This window comes from Stylophora pistillata, chromosome 4, assembly GCF_964205215.1.
Source record: "Stylophora pistillata chromosome 4, jaStyPist1.2, whole genome shotgun sequence".
In the NCBI taxonomy this organism is placed as follows: Eukaryota; Metazoa; Cnidaria; class Anthozoa; order Scleractinia; family Pocilloporidae; genus Stylophora; species Stylophora pistillata.
The window spans coordinates 31409411-31426425 of NC_142522.1; the positions used below are offsets into that span (position 1 = coordinate 31409411).

Here is a 17015-nt window from a genome sequence, read left to right on the forward strand (position 1 = left end):
TACGTGATGGTTTTTCTTTCTTTCCTTGTTTATTTGGAATACGCTAAAAAAGGATGAGAAATTTTCATTTTTATTCTAGTTGCTACAAGGTGCCGTTCAACTTGGCCAGGCGTATGTTAATCTCTGTGAAATTGGAGACGTGTCACGCCTCCATTGGAATGAAGAATACAAATGTAAGAGCTCTATGGGAAAAAGGATCATCGATGAAATCCGTTTAAAGAGCGAGGAATTTGAAGAACTGTACGACGCATGCAGAGAACATATCAACGAGATGAGGATGAAATACCGCGAGTTAAATTTTTTTACCATACGGCAACTGTTGTTCTTGCGCAAGGAACTCGCCAGTTTGAAACAGGGCTCGAAATTGGAATCTCTTAATCTCCAAGTTTATAGTCTTCTGGAAAAAGTTCTTCCAGGCCTTCACCGAAAATTACTGAAGGAAGCTCTTGGTGAGGCAGGTATCTGGGAAGCAGGTTTTGATCTGGAATTTTACGGCGGCGAAGATGCACGTAGCACAACATCCCAGTCCAGTCAAGATGACCCTGCTAGAGACATCAAACAGATAAGTGAAAAGTACGAGAGCCTTCGTGATAATGTGGAGAAGTTTAATCCTTCAGAGCCTGAACGCCTCGCTGTGGCATCTCTCTGCAACGATACAGAGGGCTCCGTTGCCGAGCTTGTTCTTTGGTGTGTGCAAAACAAAGACAAAAGCGACCTTATTGATGAACTCTACGAGAAAGCTTTGGAAGACACCAGATTTCGAGGCATCATAGGTGAGGATCTTAATTCAGACGAAGAGTCATCACAATCCTCTCAACATTCTGATGATCAGATAAGGTAAGAAAATATATTGTAAACCATACCAAAAGTAACTACAAGAAAAATAGATTTTATCAAAAGTTTATTCTATGACCTTATGTGCGCCGGTTAGATAGAATAAAGTTGTGTTGACAGTTTCGAAAAACCTGAGTCATTTCAAGAGTTAGCCCTGGAATACATGGATATTAGTGGAGCACCAGCCCTCTCCTGTCAGAACAGACTCAACAAAAGTATACAGGAGAACCTTTTCGATATTTCCAGGAACCTGAGCGCAATTAACCAAAAGATAGGGGGATAATTCTTAGCCAAGGATTTTGATGATTAAGTACGACAATGGAAACTTCAAGCCCTCTCTCATTTATCTCTTTTAGTTTACACGGTGACGATGAGTTTTCACATTCAAGTCTACCTGAAGAGGTAAACTTCGATCTGGACGAAACATTAGGGGGCACCTTTTTGAGTCTGGACGAAATTGGCGTATTTCTGTCCTGCTTGGTTGCCGGAAATGGTAATTGAAGAAACAATAAATAATTTAAATTTTAAATGCTACATGGCCTTGTAGTTTTCTTTTTATGTATTTCTTGTTTTTCACTGTGTAGATTGTCAGTTCAAGGAGTTAACGTGCTGAAAAGAGTTTTTCGTATCATAATTAGTATGCACGTATAATTTTTTGATGTTTTTTAAACCAGAATTATAGTATCGACATTAACCGAAGTTTCAGAAACCTAGCTTAATCCTACCTCAGCATCACGTGTTAACTTTAAAAGTCTTTATGACACAGCCTTTATGTAAAGAATTGTTGTCATAGACTCTACCCTAATAGAAGTCTGATCTCCTGTCGTCATAAAAAAATTATTTTACCAGCTGAGATTTATGTACAGCGAGAATCAACATCTTAGGGATACTTGCTTCTTATTCTTTGCTGTGCGTTAAGAAGTATGGTTTTAATGAATCATTTATATGAACCAACCCTTAGTAATGAACATTTCTTGTCGTAGAGGGAAGAGTTGCAAAGAGAGAAATCCAAACTTACTTGAAAAAAGGACAGCCGAATCTCATGCTTGCAGACAAAGGTACGGTTGCGACTGATAACGTCCTCGGTTAGTTGGTGAATGTGAATACAACATAATTTTCCCACCTTAGAAGTAAGCATATCCTAAGGGTTCCGAATTGATTTATCTGTGCTTCGAGCATTGTAACGAAAGGAGACTTTTTGTGGTTCTGTACTGTTTTGATGACTTTTTCATATTCTTCTTTATCATATGACCAGTCAGCCCCGCTCGCGCAATCCGATAGAAAACCATAGTAAAGCTGACGTGTACAGTTCCGGACGGGTTGACTTGAGCCGGTCCAGAAAAGGCCTTCCCTCGTGTAGCTTTTTTCAAAAACTTAAAGGAAAACAGAAATGAGAAAAAAAAAGTCACGTTTTTCAATAAATTGGGAGTTTCATGTTCTGACCTGAGAAAATGAAGGAAAAGTTTTTTCTGCGTTCGTGTCCTATTTAAGTTGAAATTTTCAACACTCAGTAGTCATAGGATAAAATACTTATTGACTGAGTTTAGTCGGGCCGGACGGGAAAATATTTGGCTCTTGGTCATGGGGAACGGACCTCGCGCGTGACCTCGAGCCAAATGTTTTCCTTTCCGGCCCTCCCACTAAGTGAATGAGTACCTATAATGACCTCATGGTAAAAGCGTTACGACAGCAGCTTCCAACTCAGCTAAATTTTTTTACTCACTATTCAACCGTTTACTTCTACATCCGTTTGTCTGCTAATCCACATCTGGTCCCTTTCTTGATTCAATAATTTGTGTACTAACTCTTTTCAGAGAATATCTTTTCCGCTGTTCTTGAACTTTATAAGGACGAGGGAATGCATAGTTTGCCAACTAGCGACGAAGTCCTCGTTTGCACATCTGAAACGACATCTGAGGAGGTAATTACTAGCGTGGCGCGCTTGTACACAATTACAAGAGCAGTCTGGCGTGGGGAGGGTGGGGAAGAGGCGGGGGAAACGAGGCTTATCTGCACGATCGCAAAGTATGGTTGGCGCTGGCATGACCTTCCCCTTCCACCACCTTTAAACGGCTGCCACTCACTTTTGGTGCAACCCACAAAACTACTGTGTGCTAAGAACTTTAAGTTAATCTGTCACTGGTGTTAGTTTCAACCATATGCAAAAAGAAAAACTCCTGACTTAGTCACACCTACACATCGATAATCTTGCTTACGTATTCGTTCTAGTTATGTAAGTGGATTAATATTAAACTTCTGACTGGCTGAAAACGAGTTGATTTTTCATGTAACACGAGTGCAAAGTTATAACACGAGTACAAAATTGTAATTCGAGTGCAAAAAGTAAATAGTGTGTGCACTGTAAAAAGTTCGTCTGTCTTGACTTTCTGTGATGCTCTCTTCGTGTACCATAATGATTCGATTTCGCGCCCTCGTTCCAGAAAGCGCCCACTCTCTAGTAAGCGTCCCTCCCTTCGAATTAATTTTTGTTAACTAGTGCCCCTGTTGAATAAGCACCCTCATTCCAATAAGCGCTCCTATACCAGTAAGCACCCCTATTCCGGTGAACGCGCCTTTTTTTTCTTTCAATAATCGCACTGTTAGAGTACATGTACATTGAGATCAACTATTGTTCATCTTCCTTTAATTGCCCGCTCAAAGCCTCATGAGAAAAACAGAAGTCTTCGTCTCAGTGTCTCAACTATTATGTTCCCATGAGTGCACAATTTCTTTAAACAAATTATTCTTGCCCTACGAGCTCGTGTAATATTTTTGTCTTAGAAATGTTCTCTCGTGCTTATATGCACCAAGTTACACTCGAAATAATGTGATTACCTATACTTATTGCGGTGTGAAAAACACCTAGCAAGTTGAACGTATCGCGATGGTCTACTGCTCTCCGTTTTCTAGGTCGAGTTGTTATGGCGTCGAGCCCTGGCAAGCAATGGAAAAAAACTTTACTGTTTAGTCAATGGTGACCTGTTAGACTATGATGTCAGTCAAAAGGTTGTGGACTGTTTATTCACATTGCTGCAAGATTATTCCAACCCTGAAGGTAAGTGCTGTTTTATATCATACCTCTTGGTCCCATATTCTGGTCTGTGGTGAGCGAAGATATGTGTTAAAATAGGAACTTTGTTCATTCGTTCTTCTACGCAACGCACAATATTATGTAAAAATGAAGAAGATTTAAGAACTCTTACTTCTACACAAAGCACGTAATTTAATTTCGTTTCCTTTTCCTTTAAAAGTAACACCGTTTCATGAATTGAAACGGAAATGGGGAGCATGTAGCTGCTCATCGAGAAAGGAACTGTTCAGTGAAAATTTTCCAAGTCTCAGAAAAGTAGATTCCGTTAAGTCAATAGTTTGCCTTTTAATATTTTGTTTTCTTCGATTTTGGCTTTTATTAGACTTGGCCCTTGTTGTTCTATGCAGTAGCGAAAATGAAGAACGAGCTCATATTATCACCTGTTTGGAGCAGTTCAAAGTATCAATGCCGAGATATCCTCGACCAGACGAGCTGCGACGATTCCTCGCAAAACAGTTTAGAGTGCCAGGGCAGAGGCCTGGTGTGTATCGTGAGCGGCACGTGATTTGGAATTCAGCTGCAGAAGTTGGTCGAGCGGAGAAGTAGGTTTATCACTGATTGCTCTTTAAATCACGCAAGGAAATTTTTTTTTGTATAGCCGCGAGAACAGTTTTAGAGAGAAACGTTGCATTTCTCTTAGGCTTAAGCATCACTAAGAATTGTTGATTGTTTTGAGAACGAATCAAAGGTCTCTTACTCAGATGATCTGGGAAGATGAGAAACATCTTGTGCTTTAAAGTGTGTTATCATTAGAAAACATGTAGCATGTCTCACCAGATTACGATGGTTATTGTAACAACAGGAAAGGCTCTTTGTTTTTTCGCCTTTTTAAATATTAAATTACCTCTTGGTGTATTAGACAATTGAAGACACAAGCCAACACTTAATCCCTGTACATAGATTTCCAAAATGGATGAAATATTTGTCCCATTATTCCTTTTCGGAGTAAATGAGAGTCGAAATAGGGACCTCTAAAGGTCGATGTCATTCAAAATTACGCCAGCAATTTACCTGACACAGCATTTCTCCAACATAAACCGTGCTTTATCCAAGCACTCTAAACGAAAAAGTGTTTGTTTTGTTGAAGCTTAAACGTTCTCGTGGTATCCTCTGACCACCCTGGAGTTGGAAAAACCTTGGTCGTTCGTAGGCTGGCAGAAGAATTGGAAAAGCTTCCCAACAATCAGCTTGTCGTGGAGGCAATGCTCCAAGAGGGTGAAGAAACACTTCGTTTGTGTGTAACAATTCCTTTCCACGACAAAAATGCGCATGTAGCAGATGCTGTTGGTTTTTTTCTTCCTCATGCTATACCATCGGATATACCTTTGTCCAGAATTTTTCATCTTGATTGTTCCTGTGAGGTGAGTTTTTGCTATATATTTATTTTTTATTAATTATTTTTTATGATTAATTGATCAACTGAATTATCTAAAAACATGATAATCATCATCACCTTACTTAATTATTCAAACAAAATGGTGATGGGAATAAGGAAAACTATCAACCAGGAAAAATTTTATTATCAGTAAACCAATTTCGTAGGAATAGGTCACTAAGAAAGGGTTAGTAAGAAAAATCAAGAGACATCCACAATAAATGGCTGAAAAGTCTTGAAGAAATTCGCCACATTTAAGTACAAAATTTCAACAGAGATTTTTTTCACTCCAACTTAGCTCAAAGTAGAAAGTTTTGATAGATATAAGGCATTTCCTTTACAACCAAAGATGTCGTGTGAAGGTATTGATTATAATGTTCAAGTTCGATTTCAAGTCATAAATTGGAAAGTCACCCTTGCTTAGGTCACTCGCCCCCCGAGAGCGATAGTTTTAGTTTGACAAAAATGGCTGACAGCTATCGAAACCGTCAACTGAAAGGAAATTAGCCATGATTTATGTTTGAAGAATGGAAACAAAAAAACAACTTGTATCTAGACTGGAAAGTGAATCAGCTTTTAAATAGAAAGTTGAAGGCTGAACAAGCTTGCGAAAAAGAACCTAAACAAAAATTGAGCAAGAAAACAAGCAACATGAATTATGTTCTAATGCACACTTCCTTGACAGGTAACGCCAGAGTTCGAAACGTTGCTGTTTAATTTACTGATCTTGGGTGAGCTGACTGATGAGTGTGGACGCGTTTGGAGAAGGAACTCCCACGACTTGTATATCCTAGAAGTCACCAACCCCACCTCAATGGTAAGAATTATTTGCCAAACACGACTAAAGGTTACTTTAATATATCTGCCAATATGCTTTTAACGAATATCACTTCATGACTGTTTTTTTTTTTTTAATCTCATCATATATAATTAGGGACCTAAGGAGTCACCTGAGGCTTGCAAGTTCGATGATCTTCTCCCTCAAATCAGATGCTCTCTTCCAAGAGACACTCTTTTCTCCTTGAGAAGAAAAGGCGCAGGTATGATTTGACTCAAGTTTGACGTTGCATAAAAAATCATCGTGTTACTGCTTTCTCGTTGCTAGTAAAAAAGCTATCATGCATTTTGACTGTTTAATTATGATATAAAATCTGTAGTATTACAATTGTAGTGCTAACTGGAACATAGCCAAAGTTAGAACATTTTTATCCTTTGTCCTTAGGCAAGGACTTTATAGGAATGAAGTTCTCACGGCTTTGCATTGGTCAGTAGGGTTGTTAAAGTCGCGAGAGCGCTAGTTCCTCACCACCACTGTGGCCTGGACTCGAACTTGGAGATGGAATCATGTTTCTTGGTTGTAATCCTTTCTTCGGCACTTTTTCTCTAGGACCTCCGATTTTTTTACCTCAACAAAAACAGACCATCTAAAACATAAGTCGACCTGGAAAGAGTAAAAGAAAATCAACTTATTGATTTCCTGCTGAAATGCAATGATAGGAACTTCTCTATTCACCTTAGACTAATCTTCGACTTACTCACTTGATGTACAGTCCTTACTATTTCTACACGTCATGGCATCATCAAAATGTATGTTTTTTTTAGCAGTAAAAGAAAGTAATCGCCCATCATTTGATGAGGGAGAATTAGAGAGCGACGAAGTTCAGCGTGTGTGGCAGTATCTTCAGCTGATCAAGGAGGAACCTGAACTTATCCAGCAGTTTTACTATAATCCAAGCAATAAACGCACGAGTCCAACCGAATGTCTTAAAACATTAATCAGGTTTGTAACCTGTTCCACGGGAGAGACAGCAGTTGTCTCAGAGAAAAGCAAGCGTTCAAGCCTCAAATTATCTACGTCCTTGTTTTTCTATCTTGGTACAGTCAGGCGGGTATTCTTGAGATTCTCGTGGTTGGCTTCCCTTATTCACAGTCGTTATGACTGTGAAATAGTTCATTTGTTTCGTATCGATTGAGAACAATGATTGGTACACGTTTGTCAAATTACGCACCAGACGGTTAACCAAGCCGTCATCTGTTTTTGTTGTTGTTGTTTTTTTTTGTTTTTTTTATGGGGGGACCACTTAACAGTGGTGTGACTATACACTTTAGTACAAACAAAAGTACGGACGGAAATTAAAGCAAAAAAGTGGCCGGACGCTTCGATAGGCCACAATAGTGGAATAATGAATCTCAAATGTGTGAGGTAACTTAATTATAATACGCGAGGAAATGTTTCTCATGGTAATACGCTACTCGCAACATATCCTTGAATAGAGTGCACCCAGTGTTAACTCTCCACAAAGGAACTCGCTGTTCGACAGAAGTGCTTGGGAGACCAATCTGGAGACATCTCATAACAAAACCAAATATTTATTTAGTTCTGTAAGGGCTCTTTTCTCTGGATCTTTATGTTTGCACTTTGTAGATTGTTACCCTTTAATTATTGGACCTAGCTCTTTGTGTAAATACTCATACTTTGTTTACTTTTGTCAGGAACTGTGGAGTTAAGAACCCGTCATGGTCTGAGCTTCGTTATTTTGTGAACTTTTTGAACTACCAGCTTAGGGATTGCGAGAAAAGTACGTTCTGTAACACCTCTTTAGTAGAGGACACCTTGGAAGGATTCCGGACATTTGTGGTTAATTTTATGATAATTATGTCAAAGGTTAGTTATAAAAAATGAGCAGAAATATCAGCGATTAATTTCCAAGATTTCAGAAGTCTTAAACATCGATCACTCGTCATTGGCAATCCGTTTCAATCATCTCTTTCGGTGGTTATCTTGGTCCCTCTACAATTATTGTATTTTTTTCACTTGGAAAACTTTTTGTACGAGGTCGCTTTCGATAAGAAGACCGTTTGACCTGTCACAAATGAAAGGGTGGTAATATTGCTGTGACTCTTCTAAATGATGCAACAAAATTCCATGTTATTGGTACTGAAACTTTGTTGCTCTCTGTCAGGATTTCTCGATGCGATCTTTAACAGACAAAGATACCAATCAGATTCACGGAGCATCAGCTGGTTCAGAGGAAGAGCAAGATATTGTTCCCTTCCGACTCCGGAGACGTTGGGAGAAGAGGTAATACTTGCTAATACGTTTTGATCTCGCCATTTCGAATGAGCTTAACTTTGTAACGTTTACATTTGACACAAGAAGACAAATATTTCTTCCCTTTTTTAATTTAGGCCTCATCCATATATCTTTTTTCATCCGGATCATGATACCATGACTTTCCTCGGATTCCAAGTTGATCAAGAAGGAAATCTTCTGGATCCGCAGACTCAAAAAATCATTCAAGAAGGGATCATGACAAGACATCTTCGCACGGGACTTTCTGTGCAGAAAGTGGATTTAGAAAACAGCTTTGAGTCCTATTCGAAGTAGGTATCAAGTGGCGACTGCTGAATAAAATAGATGAATCAGTTATTTGGAGTCTCATGTCTCGTAACTAACGTTCGTGACTAACCTCCACCAAGGCATGGGAAGGAGGGTGGATGGGAAGGACTCTTTTGCTTTGTGATTAGCGTGTTGGAGTAGGAGTTAAGAGGTCCCGGTCCCAGCCCTTCTCTATCCTGAAAAACACAAAAGTACCAAAGAATTTGCAGAAGTCAAAAAGTAAGTGAAAGGACGCTTCTTAGCATAGACTGGTATTCCCTTGAATTTTTGCTTGTTTTCTAAATTGCTTTTCCAGGGTTCAAAAAATTCAGTTGCTGTGCGCTGTCATGGGTATCGACTTCGGACATGATCCGGATGACTCGTACGATCCGGATGACTCGTACGAGCTGACGGGTGATAATGTCAAGAAAATTCTTGCCATCTATATGAGGTTCAGATGTAACATCCCAGTTGTAATCATGGGGGAAACAGGATGCGGAAAAACAAAGCTCATTCGATATTTTTGCGGCCTACAGACAGAGGGAGTTAAACAAAGAAACATGCTGTTAATGAAGGTGAAACCAAAGCTCTATTCTCGATTCTTTTTTTTTCAGTATGGTTAGTGAGCGACGTTTAGACATCAATGTTGATTTTACTGCCCGTCTCGGAATTCTTAAGTAAAGTATACTGTTAGTAGCACTGTATTTGAATTTATGTTTCTGTTTGTGGCACTGTACTCTCTTTGGGAAAATGAAACAATAAATAAAAAAGTATTCTTCGCAGAAACCTCCTGAAGGAGTAAACCTAGAATACCAAATTTTACGGCGACAAGATATGTAGAGAAAGAAATTTGTTCAGAGTTACCTTATTCTAAGTTTTAGTGGGTGTAGTTGAAGCGGGTGACAGGGGACTGGATATTCAGACGATGAGATCTGTAACGAGGGAGGAAATCTTCTTCTTTTGCCCTGGTTGTTGTTGGCTTCATGCCTCCGCTGGCCCCAGTGGTGATGCAAGCACGCAGTGCTATGATAATATTTTTCAGTGGATATGTTATTTGTAGGTTGAGCGAGTAGGAGTATAAATAAAAATTTTGTTGCTGTTGTTCATTTAAGATAGAAATTCCACTGCAAAGAAGTTCACTATTAGAATGATGAGGAGAAATCCAGCAGTAACAATTACAGAGCTTCCTTGAAAAATGTAATAATGAACTTGGAAAATTGCAATGTCATCACTACCTAACCCAATGTTTGTTATTATGTCGCCTTCTTTAGATCCATGGCGGCACCACTTATAAAGACATAGAAAGAAATGTCCTTCAAGCCGAGGCAATGGCCATTAATAATAGACTGGAGGGCAAAGATATCGACACCGTTTTGTTTTTTGATGAGGCGAATACTACCGAAGCATTGGGGATGATAAAGGAAATTATGGTGGACCGAAGATGTAACGGTCGTCCCCTGAATGACAGTTTGAAATTCATTGTAGCTTGCAATCCGTATCGAAAGTAAGTCTTGTGTTCATAGCGTGAAAGTGGTAATTATGAAATGAAAAATAAATGCTTTTTTTTTAAAGAAAGAACGTTGTGGGGGAGGGGGGGGGGGGAACGGGGGAGATGAAACAGTCACTAGCGGTCAGTCTGGATTGCGTTGTGTTCTGGGGCCCACGCCGCACTCTCACTGCGCCATTCTCTAAAAGGAGGGAAAAACCCCGAATTTTCTGAGAGGGTTATTACGGACATGTAATTTATTTCAAGTTTGGCGCTTACGGTGTCTTACAAGTGGCATTCTGATTTAAGTTAAATGTTGTCATCATTATGAACTTTAAATCCTCAGCTATAACTTTGTAGTGATCCGTAGTGATCACTTTGGATCCGCAGTTGTAACTTTTGATGTGCAGTTATGCCTTTTACACCAATATCCGGCGTATTTATTGTCAAGTCCGGCCGTAATAGTAACCTTCCAAACCAGCAACAAAACACGATGACCAAGTCACGTGACGTAAGTTAGTTACGGATTTCCTCATTTGACCAACACCAAAGCCTAATTAGGAAACCCTATTTGCAGGCACACAGATGAAATGATACAGAAACTAGAATCTGCGGGATTGGGCTACCATGTAACAGCTGAAGAAACTGCTGAACGCCTCGGTAAGAGTGAGAGATTCTATGTGAAAAACCCTACCAAAATAATCTGGTCTGATTTTCTTCATTATTAATTATGGTTACTTTGCTATCATATAGGTAAAATCCCATTGCGTCATCTTGTTTATCGTGTTCATGCAATACCAGAGAGCATGCGTAGTATTGTTTGGGATTTTGGGCAGTTGAATCCGGAAGTAGAAGAGCTTTACACCCAACAGATTGTGAGGAGATATGTAAGTACATATTGTAAAGCGGGAAAATCGTTGCATCCGAGCAACTTTGAAATGCAAAAACACACTCTCCGATCAACTTATCGTTTCCTTCGTTAAATAAATACAAAATACCCGGTGCCCAAATCAGAAAAAGGTAAACCGTAAGTTAGGAGAAGATACATGTAAACTGGTTTTGAATTAGCTAAATAAAAATTATATTACTAACTCTGACTTCATAGATGAGGGCTCATACTTGTCGCCGTTTTTCCTTCTCGCAGTGCCAAAAAATTCGTCAAAAAATTCGTTGCTCGGGGAACGAAGTTTTTGATGATTGCTTATAGTTCCACGGGAGTGATATCCTCTGTTTCTCGTCTCGTCGCAACTTTCGAAAACTTCCTTGAAAATCTTTAGTTCATACAGCGTTTTCCTTTTGGTGTTCTCTTTCTCTTTTTGTTCGGAAAAACCATTTTCGTCTTCATCGCTTACTACAACAAATCTTGCAGAGGCCATTACCCCAAACAGCGGAACGACCAAGGTCATTCAGCAAAGTTTGTAAAGGCCGGAGTCGAGACGTCGCTGCTCAATTTGACCCCTCGCGTTACATACTTGATCATTAGATTATTTTAAAACCAAATACGCAAAAATTAGAGAATATTAATTAAAAAAGCTATTTTTGACAGCTGGTAAGTCGGCTGATAATGTCCGCCACTGAAAGATTGTCCCAAAAAATTAATATTTGGTCGAGAAGCTAAGCTTTGAGAGCAAATTTGAAATTTTGAGGAAACATTTTTCAGCGAGAATACAGGAGGAAATTCATAAACTGCCGGTTGGCACTTGAATCGATAAAGCCCTTGCTAATCTCTGGTATCCACACTTCAATTTTGTACAAAATCATTCTCTATTTTTAGGTTCATCAAGGTCGCCTTCCAGGAGATGAAAACCTAGTCATTGCCATAGCAAGTGTTTTAGCAGCCTCCCAGAGATTCATGAGACAGAAAAAGGTGTTTTGCTTGTTGAGCAACAGCGGGTTATTACCTTTGTTTGATGAAAATGAGTATTTTAATGACTTGATCTTTTAGTTTCGTCATTACGTTTTATGATCCTGCTGTCAATTGTTGGTAACTACATATCATGTCTGTTTTTCTGCGAACTCTTTTAAACCTAAACTCGTTCCAATAGGAAATTGGTGAACCATAATGAAAAATTTAACACAGTTGACGTTATCGTATTTTAAAAAGGTTATTCTCAAGGTTCTCTAATAATTGGTACTTAATCGTCATCCTTGAATACGAAACGATCGCCATAGTTTTTCAAAAACTGGTTTTAAATTTACACTTGCAGGATGAATGCAGCTTTGTTAGCTTACGTGACGTTAAACGAGCCATGGAGGTCATGCTGTGGTTTCACAAGCAGTACCAGCACTTTTTTTCTTTGATGCAAGAAGAGGAAAGTGAAAATGAAGACGATAGCGAGAATGAAGGCGACATCGAATTTTATACAATGCAACCAAATCTGAAAGAAGCACCTTATGCTTCTGATGACGAGCGATCCGTTCTTAAAAAGGAAGAACATGCTCCTTTGAAAGGGGAAAGGCGAACGCTTATCGATCACTCAAGCTGGTTTAATCCTCTCAAAGAAGATATTGCTGTCAAAAGAGAAAAAGACGAGCGATCACGCCTGCTTGAGATGTTACACACTTTAACTCACGGAAAAGGACGGGTTGCTCTTCTAGAAGAAACCTCAGAAGATTTAAAGCCTCTGCATGTGGCTCCTCGATTCGATCCTTCAAATACACTCGACCTTGAAGAATCTGTCGCAGGACCGTTCCAAGAAGAAAACGTAAGTATAGTTTTAGTTAAAATTTATTCAATACTGGCGAAGACACTTGCTGTTTCAATTGTAATAATTACCAATTGCGCCCACTCCGTTTTACTCCTATGAATAATTTTTATCTCATGCGAAAAACATATTCTTTACGAACTTCACAATCGACTAGTGAGTAATTTTAGGCGGTGATTAGGTCAAGTGAAAGCATCATCACTCCTTGACTTTATGACAGCTCGACACCATGCTGCCATTCACCAAATGCATTGATTATATGGTTGTTTTAGACCTCAGAATACAAAGCTTAGCATTACCTTGTATTTTTGAAAGCAAGAAAATGGTGGTCTGAATGGTAATTTCATCAATGTCCAACGCATTTTCGTTTTTGGAACTTACATTAATTCCACTATTTTTTATTAATGTTAGGAAGATGTCAGCGACAAGATTGACCCTGTAACCTGGTCTTTAATTCTTGCTCTTGGCGTTTGTTACCAAGCACGGTTAACAGAAAGGAAGGAATATCGCGAGGCAGTGGAAAAATCATTCCGACCCCCATGCAGGCTTCCTGGTGGAGCTGAAAGGATTGAAAGAGAAATTTCTCGGTAACTTTGCTATTTGTTAACGATGTACTTACAAGTGTAAATGTTGGCTGAGAGGAATATCGTTCAAATTTCCTTTCAACGCCTTTTTTCAGTTCTGGCAATATTCCTTTTTCAGGATTCTTACTAATTTTCCTGTAAAATATCGATAAGACGTAATGGTCATTCGACTGAACGACAAAGACATTTTTCCAGCTTGCTGGAAAGGGGGAATTTTTTCGTTATTGTTGTTTTGCCATTTGAGGAGACAAATATAGAGGAAAGTTAAAATTTTTTATGTGGGTCAGTTCTTTGTTATGAAGATGATGGTAAATACATATGCACGATCCTCGCAGTAGATAGCGCTATTTAAGCTATAGCGAAAATCAGACCTGAAAAAAATCAGGCCTGTACGGGATTCGAACCACTGACCTCTGCGATACTAGTGCAGCGCTCTACCAATTGAGCTAACAAGCCAACTGGGAGCAGGCCGTTAAGTTGATTCGTAATAAACCCGTGAAAGTGATAAATGAGATACAATGAAATATATGAAGTTCATATGAAGATGATGGTAAATACATATGCACGATCCTCGCAGTAGATAGCGCTATTTAAGCAATAGCGAAAATCAGACCTGAAAAAAATCAGGCCTGATTTTTGCTATTGCTTTAATAGCGCTATCTACTGCGAGGATCGTGCATATGTATCTAATACCGCAGTACAAAATATATGAACTTCATATATTTCATTTTATCTCATGATGGTAAATATTGGTTTCTACGTTTCCTTATGAAGATGTCAAGAAGCTTTGATGGGGGAGCTAGAACTTGGACCCAACATTGCCTGCAACGAAGCCCTTAGTGAAAATGTGTTTATGATGGTGGTGTGCATTGAGCTGAGGATTCCATTATTTGTGGTTGGTAAACCAGGCAGCTCCAAATCCCTGGCCAAGACTGTTGTAGCCGATAACATGCAGGGAGCAAGATCAAAATCTAAACTTTTCAAAAAGTTTAAGCAGGTAAGACCGAATAACAGAGTGCTTATGACACCATGAGAATAATAAAATAATAATGAAAAAAAAAAAAGAAGAAGAATGGTAATGGTAATGATAATGATAATAGCTATGATAATAGCTATGATAATAGTAACGTTAATTGAAAAATAAAAACCTGTGAACTCTTTTAGACTTGTTTTCTGTTCTGTTTATGTTCCAACTGTGTTAATTCAGTGCTGTGGTGATTTTCTTTGAGAGGCGCGTTTAAGAATCTCTTTATTTAATAGCTTTTCGTGGTGTACGGGGCGGTTCCAATGTAAACATTTCATTGAAGGGAAGAGTTGAGGTATATACACCACACAAATAACATTTTGGGAAGCTATCTGTAGCTTACAAGGGTTCTGGTATTTTTCTCTCCCTTCAAATAAATTTTATCACAAGTAAGGTTTTACAGTGAGCTGTAAATACTTAGAAACGGAATCAGTTGCTTCAATTTTTTATAACAGATTCAGTTGGTTTCGTACCAATGTAGCCCTCAGTCCACCCCTGACGGGATACTAGCAACATTTAAACAATGTAGTAAACTTCAGGAGAGCAAGAACAAACAAGGAACTCCAGACACATTTGCTTCTGTGGTAGTGCTAGATGAAGTCGGACTGGCAGAGGACTCGCCAAAAATGCCCTTAAAAACTCTACATCCCCTGCTGGAAGATGATGACCAAGACGACGAGTTTGTGATCCAGTCTGGAAAGAGATTTACACACGTTGCTTTCATTGGTTTGTCCAACTGGGCGCTGGACCCAGCCAAGATGAACCGTGGAATAATGCTTTGCCGCAATGAACCTGACGGTGACGAACTGGAGGCAACTGCCAGGTAATGTTGTAGTGATTCCATTTAATTTCTGATTTAGATTTCAGCTATGTACTTGATATCTAGAATTTGAAAATGACCTTAAGTTGGGCTATTGCAGTGATGTAATGAGGTGCTCATTGTGAAGGCAAACGGGTTTATTGTGTTGCGTCGGAACGGAAGGGAAACAATGAATTAACGATTAAAATCAACATCTTGCTACGACGAAGGGCCAACGCGCGGAATTTCAGCTTTTCTAACAAACCTTTGGTGACCTATATTCGATAATATATTGTTTGCATGATAAAGAAGGACATAGAGAAAGTTTAGGAAAGAATTTTTAGGCTTGAGTACGAGCGTAAACCAAATGCAACTGAATCAAAGCGTTAATTTTTCGTTTCTGGATTTCTTGAATAGAAGTGCTGCTGAAGAGATTTGTAACAAGCACCAGGGAAAGTAATAGTTTACTTCCCATTGTCATTTTATCCTCTAAATTTTCTTTGTGTAATCAAACAATATGTTTTCGAACAATATCATCAGGATCTCTGAGGTGTTGGTAAAGAAAAAGAAAGCTCATACCCGACTCATTTAGGGAAGGCGCGTTCTATTTCAAATCAGTCATTTTTTCAAGGTGATTTTGTAAATAACGTGCAGAGAATAGGATATCTTTCTTTCAGGCAATAACCATTCACCGTCTCCAACTTATTCCGTAATCAACATGTAATCTTACTAAATACTGTTAAAGTTCGAGTGAGACCTAAGGTTCATCTACCGATTAGGCTTTTTAGATTCTACGATTGTTGTCAAGAAAGCAAACTGGAAATCAAACAATGTTGTCAAAATGTCTGAAATACGATCGTTCTTCATCTTTGATGTAAGTTATATTTTGAATATTTCAGGGGTATTTGTGGAGGTGATGAGGACATAATGACACACATAGAACACCTTATAACCCCGTTGGTCCGTGGCTACAGAGACCTCTACACCAAACAGAAAACCCTGAAGAAACTGATCGAGGGAAAGAAAGATGAATTTTTTGGACTACGAGACTTCTACAGGTTTGGTTGCGTTGACCTGATCTGATTATGTTATGAAAAATTATATATATATCTGTCATTTCTTTTGTTTTAAAACAGTCTCATTAAGATGATCGTCTGCATCGCAAAAGAGCAGGAACGCCGACCAAACTGGGAAGAGCTCGAACGGATCATCAAGAGAAACTTCAGTGGCTTACTGGAAGAGGCCTTTAACCCTGTGAAAATACTTATGGACCATATTGATTTTCCCGAGGAATACGTTCAGGTAAAAACACTTTTTTTCTTTATCACCTGGAGTTACGGTTAAAAAAAGCTATCTTTAAGACCGTTAGTTCTACTAAAATTTGGGATAAATCAAATACATATTGATTTATATCTCTTGATTTCTTAGATTACACACGTACGATGACTTCGTAGTAAGGATTAAACCCTTTTAATTTAATTGACGGACCGACTAAGAATACCTCCAGAGAAAATTCATTAGGGGCATTCTCCGGTGGTAGTTCAGTTAATAATCTGTTCGAGAGGATATTCCAATGATACTTCTAACAGGCATCCGACGATCGCACAGTTTAAAAAATGTAATTTACTTCATATTCGTAACCACCAAGATGATAATTGTTTCCAGCTGTTACATTCTTTAGGTTATTGTATACTTTACTCTAGCCTTTAAAATTCCGTAAATCTCGCATAACTTACAG

At 38.8% G+C, this 17015-nt stretch overlaps 1 protein-coding gene across 2 annotated transcripts in view; it reads left to right on the forward strand.

Moving 5' to 3' along the window:
* The window catches only part of LOC111335925 (E3 ubiquitin-protein ligase rnf213-alpha), a 56036-nt gene that overhangs the window by 15250 nt on the left and 23771 nt on the right, over positions 1 to 17015 (forward strand). The window contains exons 20-43 of one of the 2 annotated variants that reach the window (XM_088757146.1): positions 80 to 837; positions 1191 to 1327; positions 1818 to 1892; positions 2649 to 2755; positions 3745 to 3889; positions 4248 to 4467; positions 5013 to 5286; positions 5986 to 6117; positions 6235 to 6340; positions 6903 to 7080; positions 7794 to 7965; positions 8264 to 8382; positions 8490 to 8684; positions 8996 to 9254; positions 9951 to 10183; positions 10743 to 10825; positions 10919 to 11052; positions 11940 to 12032; positions 12373 to 12870; positions 13282 to 13457; positions 14229 to 14451; positions 14934 to 15301; positions 16177 to 16335; positions 16414 to 16579. In XM_088757146.1, coding sequence (XP_088613272.1) covers positions 80 to 837; positions 1191 to 1327; positions 1818 to 1892; positions 2649 to 2755; positions 3745 to 3889; positions 4248 to 4467; positions 5013 to 5286; positions 5986 to 6117; positions 6235 to 6340; positions 6903 to 7080; positions 7794 to 7965; positions 8264 to 8382; positions 8490 to 8684; positions 8996 to 9254; positions 9951 to 10183; positions 10743 to 10825; positions 10919 to 11052; positions 11940 to 12032; positions 12373 to 12870; positions 13282 to 13457; positions 14229 to 14451; positions 14934 to 15301; positions 16177 to 16335; positions 16414 to 16579 — 5010 coding nt within the window. The remainder of the gene's footprint in view (positions 1 to 79; positions 838 to 1190; positions 1328 to 1817; positions 1893 to 2648; positions 2756 to 3744; positions 3890 to 4247; positions 4468 to 5012; positions 5287 to 5985; positions 6118 to 6234; positions 6341 to 6902; positions 7081 to 7793; positions 7966 to 8263; positions 8383 to 8489; positions 8685 to 8995; positions 9255 to 9950; positions 10184 to 10742; positions 10826 to 10918; positions 11053 to 11939; positions 12033 to 12372; positions 12871 to 13281; positions 13458 to 14228; positions 14452 to 14933; positions 15302 to 16176; positions 16336 to 16413; positions 16580 to 17015) is intronic. The other variant, XM_088757147.1, reaches the window with a different exon arrangement.